We start from the raw sequence: 9,447 nt of genomic DNA on the forward strand, positions 1-9,447 counted from the left end.
CTTACGCAAGCATTTTCCTGCTCAAGAGCTGGGCCCTGCTCCCTTACCCTATAGCTGCTGCCCTTTACTATGGTGCACACCAGGTTAAACAAATTGCCTGCCAAACATTAGTGACATTATCGCCTTTTAAGTCCAAATCTAACAACTATATGTGTCAGTAAGCTTCAGTAAAGGCAGGTTCACACGATCGTATTTGCTCTCGGACCAATGTCACAATGTGCACATGTCCGATTTTTTTCTTCCTCATACACAAACTGTCGCAAAAAAAGCTATATGTCCGATTTTGATCTGAAATTCGAAGCAGACTTGGCCATGCTAGTCAATGAGTGCACAGAAAACATCAGAGTGTATACCGATTTCCGTTTACTGACTGAATGGAGAAGATGGATTTTTTTAGTATCTACTCCTCGTCAGAGAGACTAGGATTATAGTTTGATCAGAGTGTAATTTGCATTATCGGCCCGATTCTCTCTGATGAGGGAATCTACAGTCATCTGCACCTTCCCTAAACTTTATATCCAGCTGATGCATGCCTTTTTAGTTTGTCTCAATCAGGTCAATCAGTTGCTGCCACAACAGACTTTGTTTTCCCTACAAACTAGTTTGCCTGTTCTTCAGTGCTACCAATGGCTATCCTTTTGCATTTCTGTTTAACCCTTCGTCAAATGTAAGCATAACAAAGTTTTTGCTTTTGAGCAATTCACAATTAAAATGCTTACATGAATGACTATTTTTTCTACAACCTAGTTTGCCTGCTCGTCACTCTTGCCAGTGGCTATACATGTGTTTGCTGATTAAACCTTCATGTATTGCATGTATAATGAACTCTGCTCTGTAGCTGTTCACACTATAAACACTTCTGTCCTGGACTGACTAATCTTTAGTTCTCACAAAAGATGCAAGCGCACTCTAAAATGTAAAAAATGTTAACTAAATATATATATTATATATATATGCATACATATCTATATATAACACATTAATAATAATGATAATAATTTTTATTTATAACATATTTCGCAGCACTTTACAATTAAGCGGGGACATGTACAGACAAATTCAATACAAGTTAAGACAATGTAAACAGTGACATTAGGAGTGATGTCCCTGCTCGCAAGCTTACAATCTACAAGGAAATGGGGGGGGGACACAATAGGTGAAAAGTGCTTGTTATTTCAGGTCTGGCAATTATAATAAATAGGGATTTTCATATAAAGCTGCATGATCCGGTCATCAGCCCGTGTGTTTAAGTGCAATAGTCAAGTATCAAGTGCAGTTATCGTGTGCATGGAGGGTGTGGTGACAAATGAATAGTAGGGTGCAGATTTAGAATAATATTTGGAAGTAGGGAACAGGGCAAAGTTAGTTTACTGAGTAGTTGATGTGGTAGGCTTGTTTGAAGAGATGGGTTTGTTTTCAAAGCACGCTTGAATAGGTCGGGTCTAGGTATCAGTCTGATTGTCTGGGGAAGTGCATTCCAGAGAGCTGGCGCAGCACGAGAGAAGTCTTGGAGACGGTGGTGCGAGGTTCGGATTACGTGGGATGTTAGCCTTAGGTCATTTGTAGAACGGAGGGCACGTGTAGGGCGATAGACAGAGATGAGAGAAGAGATATAAGGTGGTGCAGAACTGTGGAGAGCTTTGTGGGTGAGAGAGATGAGTTTATACTGGACCCTGTAGCGAATGGGTAGCCAGTGTAATGACTGGCACAAGATGGAGGCATCGGTGAAGCGGTTGGACAGAAATATGGATATATTGGAGAGGAGAAAGTTTGGTAAGAGGGAGACCGATCAGAAGAGAGTTGCAGTAGTCCAGACGAGAATGAATAAGAGCGACAGTAAGAGTCTTAGCAGTTTCAAAGGTGAGAAAAGGTCGGATTCTGGAGGTGTTTTTCAGATGCATGTGACAAGAGCGAGTGAGTGATCGGATATAGGGAGTAACGGAAAGATCAGTGTCGAATATGACCCCAAGACAGCGGGCATGCTGCTTGGGAGTTATGGTTGAACCCTCCAGGGTAATTTCGATGTTGGGAAGAGTGAGGTTAGTAGAAGGGAGAAACACAAGAAGTTCTGTTTTGGAGAGATTTAGTTTCAGATAGAGGGAGTACATGATGTTAGAGACAGCAGACAGACAATCCTTGGTATTTTGTATTAGGGTAGGGGTGATGTCGGGGGAAGAAGTGTATAATTGGGTGTCATCAGCATAGAGATGATACTGGAACCCAAATCTGCTGATTGTTTGTCCAATAGGGGCCGTGTATAGAGAGAAGAGGAGGGGGCCTAGGACTGAGCCCTGCGGAACCCCGATAGTAAGGGGACGAGGAGAGGAAGAGGAGCCGGCAAAGGATACAGTGAAGGAGCGGTCAGAGAGGTAGGAGGAGAACCAGGAGAGGGCTGTGTCCTTGAGGCCTATGGAGCGGAGCATAGTGAGAAGGAGCTGGTGATCCACAGTGTCAAATGTGGCAGAGAGATCCAGGAGAATCAGCAGAGAGCAATGACCTTTGGATTTAGCTGTTGTTAGATCATTAGAGACTTTAGTGAGAGCAGTTTCAGTGGAGTGTAAAGAGCGGAAACCAGATTGTAAGGGGTTGAGAAGAGAGTTATCCGAGAGATAGCGGATTAGACGGGAGTGGACCAAAGCGTTCCAGGAGTTTAGAGATGAAGGAAAGGTTAGAGACAGGTCTGTAGCAGTGCAGTTCTGGTCCAGGGGTGGCTTTTTAAGTAACTTATTGCATACATATTATTGAATACATATATTATACATGTACATTATTGAATAATATTTCTGATATACAGTTGTGAGGCAGTGAGGGGGATCATATACAAGGTTCACTACGTGTCCACAAGATGTGCATACAAACATACTAAAACAGCTGGAGAGCGTTGTAATTGCAGCCACAGCTGTGGTTATAATGCAAAATAAGAGTGTGGACTTGGTCAAGCCATTTGACAAAGTTAGATTTAGGCCATGTTCACACAGTGCGTTTTTTACCGCGGAACCGCGGCGGTTTTGCCGCTGCGGTTCCGCAGCTGTTTTCCATGCAGGGTACAGTACACTGTACCCTATGGAAAACAGGACACACTGTGCACATGGTCCGGAAATTTAAAAAAAAAAGCCGTGCGGAATAGCTCCCGGAAAAAAGAAGGAGCATGTCAATTCTTCGTCCTGAACCGCAGCGGTTCTGCACCCATAGACCTCCATTGTGAGGTCAAAATCGCAGTAAAACACGCAGATCAAAAATATATCTGCGTGTTTTACTGCGGTTTGATGTGCAGAACCGCTGCTGCAGGAAGTGCGGGGGAGCGGGCGGAAGTGCGTGGGCGGAAGTCCGTGGGCGGCGTGTGTGGTCCCGACTGTGTCACGAAGAGACTGTCATCATGGAGGCATACCATCGCATGGGGATCGATGTCGGGCGTCTGATTGATTTGGTAAGTCTGTGTGTCCGTCCCCATGCGACGATATGCCTCTATTGTGCTAAGTCGCCGTATCGGACTACTACTCCCATCCGGTATTAGGATGGGAGAGTTGTCCCTGTGTCCGGCGACTTAGCACAATACTAAAGTTCACACCAAACACAAACACACAATACACATACATGACACACAGTACAGTACATACAACACATAACATAGAGTATATACTCACCAACAGCACACTTGTAGGCGAAGCCCTCGATCCTCCAGGAAAAAATCACAAAATAATAAACCAAATTCATACTCCCTGTCCGCAGAATCCATAAAACGAGTGTCCCACGCCGATCGGCTGCTCTCCGGCGATACACTGACAGGAGCGAAGCTCCTAGCAGTGTATCGCGTACTGTCCCGGAGCTCAATGGCGCCGGCGTCTCGGTTAACGGCAGTACAGCTGCGTTGAACTTTCCCACGCAGCACTGCCGTTAAGCGAGAGAGCCGGGGTCAATGACCGCCGGTAAACTCGCTCGCGCATGCGCAGTGACACACCGACAGGAACTATGGCTCCTGTCAGTGTGTTGCTGCAGCCGTGGAGAGCAGACATATCTCTGGATGTGTCTGTTCTCCATGGAAGATCTTCGTGGGACCCTCGATGGATTTCTGCGGACAGGGCCAGGGAGTATGAATTTGTTTTTTTATTTTGCGTCTTTTTCAGGTCGAGGGTCTTCAGGACGGATTGAGCGTACAATAAAATATGGTCAAAAAGTGTGTGTCTTTATTTCATTAAAATATTTTTTTTCTAGTGTTTGTGGTTTTTTTTTTAACCCTTTCATTGGATTAATAATGGATAGGCGTCTTATTGACGCCTCTCCATTATTAACCGGGCTTAATGCCACCTTCCAATAGCAAGGTGGCATTAACCCCTCATTACCCCATATCCCACCGCTACACGGGAGTGGGAAGAGAGTGGCCAAGTGCCAGAATAGGCGCATCTTCCTGATGTGCCTTTTCTGGGGTGGCTGGGGGCAGATGTTTTTAGCCACGGGGGGGCCAATAACCATGGACCCTCTTCTGGCTATTAATATCTGCCCTCAGTCACTGGCTTTACCATTCTGGCGGAGAAAATTGCGCGGGAGCCCACGCCAATTTTTTCCGCCATTTAACCCTTTAATAGGATTAATAATGGATAGGCGTCTTATTAACGCCTCTCCATTATTAACCGGGATTAATGCCACCTTACAATAGGAAAAATACGTGCAAATGAAAGACGTGGCACTTAAATACGGGGTACGTGGCACTTAAATACGTGGCACTTGTGCGTGATACGTGGCACTTAAATACGTGATACGTGTCACTTATACGTGATACGTGTCACTTATACGTGATACGTGGCACATGGCACTTATACGTGGCACTTAAATACGTGGCACGTGGCACTTAAATACGTGGCACTTAAATACGTGGCACGTGGCACTTATACGTGGCACTTAAATACGTGGCACGTGGCACTTTTTTACGTGGCACTTAAATACGTGGCACGTGGCACTTAAATACGTGGCACGTGGCACTTAAATACGTGGCACGTGGCACTTAAATACGTGGCACTTAAATACGTGGCACGTGGCACTTTTTTACGTGGCACTTAAATACGTGGCACGTGGCACTTAAATACGTGGCACGTGGCACTTAAATACGTGGCACGTGGCACTTAAATACGTGGCACTTAAATACGTGGCACGTGGCACTTAAATACGTGGCACGTGGCACTTAAATACGTGGCACGTGGCACTTAAATACGTGGCACGTGGCACTTTTTTACGTGGCACTTAAATACGTGGCACTTATACGTGGCACTTAAATACGTGGCTTGTGTTCAGTTATTAGGGGTTACTTTGAAATATTTCCAGCAATTGTTTAACATTACTTGGTCGCGCTATAGATTATGAGATGACACTATTGTATTTATTGTAGGTTCGGGATTATCCGGCCTTGTGGGACCCAGCTGATGAATCCTACAAGGATAAATATTTCCGGGACCTAGCCTGGACTAAAATAGTACGAGACCTTATCCCAGATTGGGACAAGTATCCAGGGAGTACACAGCAGCAAATTGGTAATTTTATTTAAATTTATTTAGTAAACCTTGAGTATATTAAAAATATAATTTGTTTAGATCTCACAAAAAATGTTGTTGTATTTTTTAACCTTTTTTTGGTAGATAACGACGTGAGGAAACGTTGGCGCTCAATCAGAGACCGTTTCACGAAGTTCCTGAACGAATGTTCTAAGAGTGGCTCTTCGCCAAGCAGAAGAAAATTTCCCTTTAGCGAAGAGCTGCAGTTTCTTGTGTCCAGTAGGACATTGAGAAAGTAAGTTAAAATCCACTCCACATGATTATTTAAATATAATATGTTGTGCGAAAAATTGATGTTTTTTTTTTCTCCAACAGGACGGAAGGAAACATGTCGGTGGCTGATCTGGAGGACAGCGACAAAGAGGATGGAGCAGGCAGTTCCTCTGGAGTGGGAGGGACCATCTCTACCTCCACTCCCACAGCTTCTGCTGAATCAGCATCCACTTCAGCAGCTGCTGCATCAACATCTAGTTCAGCAGCTGCTGAAGCATCTGATTCCGCAGAAGCTGTGAGAGTGGAGAAGAGAGCTGTCTATCCGGTGGCAGCAGAGAAAAAAAAAAAAAAAACAAAGAAAAACCAAGATGACCAAACTGTCCAAATAGCTTGCGACACGTTAGATCTATTAAAAAAATCAAGTTCTGATGACCACTGCGACTCCTTCGCAATAACTGTGGCTAGAAAAACACGCTCCCTGCCACCGGATAGACAATCTCTTTTCATGTCCATGGTCCAGATGTCCCTCACTGCTCTGGAGGACCCTGCTCCGATATCTCCATACAATGAAGTTCTGATGGGGGTGTTGGGACTTTTCAGGCCCCGACACCGAACACCGGAAACCCCAGCTTCCAGACCCCAGTATTTGGCCCACAGCCAAGTTACTTCGGGAGATAGAGGAAGTTCGCAGCATATGGGGGGAGCACCATATCAATCAGAGGGATCAAATGTCCTCTACACTCCAGAATATACTTTTCTGAATTGAATGTGGGCAAAAGTTTTCAGTGGCACCGAGTTTTTTTTTGTTTGCTTTTTAGCTCCAGTTGCCGGTTGCCTTTGAAAGGGGCTTTTTTTGATTTTTTTCTAATTGAAAAATCTTTTGTAAATATTGCAAAGAATTTGTGTTCTTTTAAATATATTATATTTCACACATAATATTCTCGTCTTTATTACAATGCGGTCAAGGCCGCTATCCTGGGTTTATGGGCTATCAATTAGTGGTTTATGTGTTGATGTGTTAACAATTGTATACGTCATACTGCTATTATTTTCATAAAACACCAAAATTTTTGTAGCCAAAAAAAACAAAAAAAAAACAAATTACACCCAAATAGATTTTTTATTGATATTACAACCAATTATTTAAAACTTTTTTTGGTAACATGAAACAAAAAAATTTTTTTTCAAACTTTTGTGTTGGTTGCTGGCGTTTCTCATTCTTCGGGATGTTGGCAAAACTGTTATCAGCGATGTCGGCAACATTTCTGGGGGGGTCAGTGTAGATGCATCCTTCTCTGCTGGTCAGGCTGCTCAACACCAGCACAGGAGTATTGCCAGTGCACGGCACCTTCTGGACTCATGAAGTAGTCAGTGAAGGATTCTCTCACACGCACACCCGAGTTGGACGGCCTGCCCAGACCCCCGTTGACCACTGGATTAAATACTGCCTGCTGGTACTCCACATCTACGTCAGTGTTGTACTCACGAGCATAGTTGTGGAGTACACAGCAAGCCTTTATCACAGCATCAACGGTGTCTGTGTCCAACTGAATGGCAGTGTGAAAGATCCTCCACTGACTAGTCATGATCCCAAAGGTGCATTCCACATATCTGCGTGCACGACTCAGCCGATAATTAAAAATCCTCCGTCGGGCATCCAGTCCCCTTCGTGGGTATGGGCGCAGCAGGGTTGTCGTTAAGGGAAACGCCTCATCCGATACCATCACAAAGGGCACTGGATGTGTGGAACCCGGCAAAGGTCTTGGGGCTGGGAGCGTGCCGCCATCTCGAAGAATTTGCATCCCAATCTGTGACGTTCGCAACACCCGAGAATCCCCAGTACTACCATAGGCACCAACATCAATGGCAACAAATTTGTAATGGGCATCAGCCACCGCCATCAGGACCACTGAAAAATACTTCTTATAATTAAAGAAGCGTGATCCTGATCGTGGTGGCTGCTGAACCCGAACATGTTTACCATCGACTGCACCTATGCAGTTTGGGAAATTGGCCACAGACTGAAAGCCTGCTGCAACCTGCAGCCAAGTCTCCTCGGTTGGGGAAGGCATCACTATAGGTTGCAACTTCTGCCAGATCACGGTACATGTACACCTCACAATGTTAGAGATGGTAGATTTACCAACTCTAAATTGGAGGTGCAGTGATGTATAGCTCTCTCCTGTGGCCAAAAATCTGCAAAGAAACAAAAAAGAAAATTAGAAATGTCACACAAAAAGGTAATTACAACATGTCACAAGTAAAGCCGCTATAATATGCGTCCAGCACCATTCAATAATGATGGCATTAACACCCAGCACAACACAAAGGGTGTAAAAAATTTAAATAGAAAGCCTGATGGGACTTGTGCACACACGCATGCGAGATATGACCGAGTGTTGCATGGTAATCCCCGGACCTGCTGCATGCACTCCGTTGTGGAGCGTGCGGCTCCATGTATTGGTATGTGGGTGCACACTCCGCTCCAGAGTGCAGGCGGCAGGGCCGGGGATTACCATGCAACACTCGGCCGTATCTCACGTGTGTGTGTGTATGTGTGCACCCCGTCCCAACAGGAGGACTGGGTGGGTTTAATCACACATACTGGACACAGAGACGTGTAGAATAGAGACCTAACTACATTCCCCCCTGAAAAATTGTTACTTACCGCAAGGTGATGAGCAGCCTTTCCTCAGCAGAGATGGACTTCCTCATCACCGTGTCTTGCCGTTTTAAATGGGGTGCCAGGATGGTAAGAAGTCTGTCGAAGGCCGTAATTGTTAGCCGACAAAAAGAGATAAATTTTTCAGGATATCTGAAAAATTAAAAAGAAACACAAAAAAGGGTTACTTCACAAGTATTGCTAGCAAAAAAATGTAAATTAGTCTTCAATATATTTCTACTTACCTCCTCAAATCATTGTACAGCACATGAAAGTGCCCCTTCTCCGTTCGGTCTGCTACAAGCGGGTGCACCCACATCCTTTTCTGCGCACGTCTTCTCTGCCGCAGCCTCTAAAATAAAAAAAAAAATATATATTTTGTAAACACAACAATGAAAAATATATCCAACATGCCTGTAAAACAATGTGGATTATGTAAGGGTACGTGTCCACATTCAGGAAGGCCCACCCCCTTCTGGGACGCAATGATGCCAGATGTGTTCATTGTACAAATCCGGCATCATCGCACCCCACGCATAGGGCCCTGTTTTATTCCTTGCGGAGCCACAGCTTCTCAGCAAGGAACACGGACATGCTGTGATCATAAAAGACGCGCAGCATGTCCAGAGTCGCAGGGCTGACGCATGACACACAGTGGACACGTGATTTCATGAAATCCCCTCCACTATGCTGTTACATCTGGACGCTGCATGTTTGGCGCTGCGGCCCCACGCAGCGCCAAACACACAGCGTTTCCAGAACATGGACATGTACCCATAACCCAATATATAAAACAAATAGACATCTGCTTACCTGACGTTTATGACGATTCAAGATTAGAAGAATCAACCCCAGGATCGCAATCCGGTGTGGTGTGCGGAGCTGGATCCGCGGGCTGTCATCTGGCCTACTCTCAGCACTCTGCAGAGCGCTGTCATTACAAACACGTCCACTCATTTTGGTGTGTTAAGTTCCAAAATGGAGGATGGAAGAAGAAAGGAAATGACATCATTTTTTTTTTTTTTTCCT

General features: G+C 44.9%; 2 protein-coding genes across 2 annotated transcripts in view; both read left to right on the forward strand.

The window, feature by feature from the left end:
- The window catches only part of AFG2A (AAA ATPase AFG2A), a 701,600-nt gene that overhangs the window by 409,467 nt on the left and 282,686 nt on the right, over nt 1-9,447 (forward strand). The gene's annotated exons all lie outside the window — the stretch shown is intronic.
- Nucleotides 2,955-6,522, forward strand: LOC143790096 (uncharacterized). The gene is made up of 4 exons (XM_077279092.1): nt 2,955-3,427; nt 5,381-5,522; nt 5,628-5,778; nt 5,859-6,522. Exons 1-4 carry the CDS (start codon nt 3,377-3,379, stop codon nt 6,520-6,522), a joined length of 1,008 nt encoding a protein of 335 aa, XP_077135207.1. The 5' UTR covers nt 2,955-3,376.

The sequence above is a fragment of the Ranitomeya variabilis genome, chromosome 1 (assembly GCF_051348905.1).
Source record: "Ranitomeya variabilis isolate aRanVar5 chromosome 1, aRanVar5.hap1, whole genome shotgun sequence".
In the NCBI taxonomy this organism is placed as follows: Eukaryota; Metazoa; Chordata; class Amphibia; order Anura; family Dendrobatidae; genus Ranitomeya; species Ranitomeya variabilis.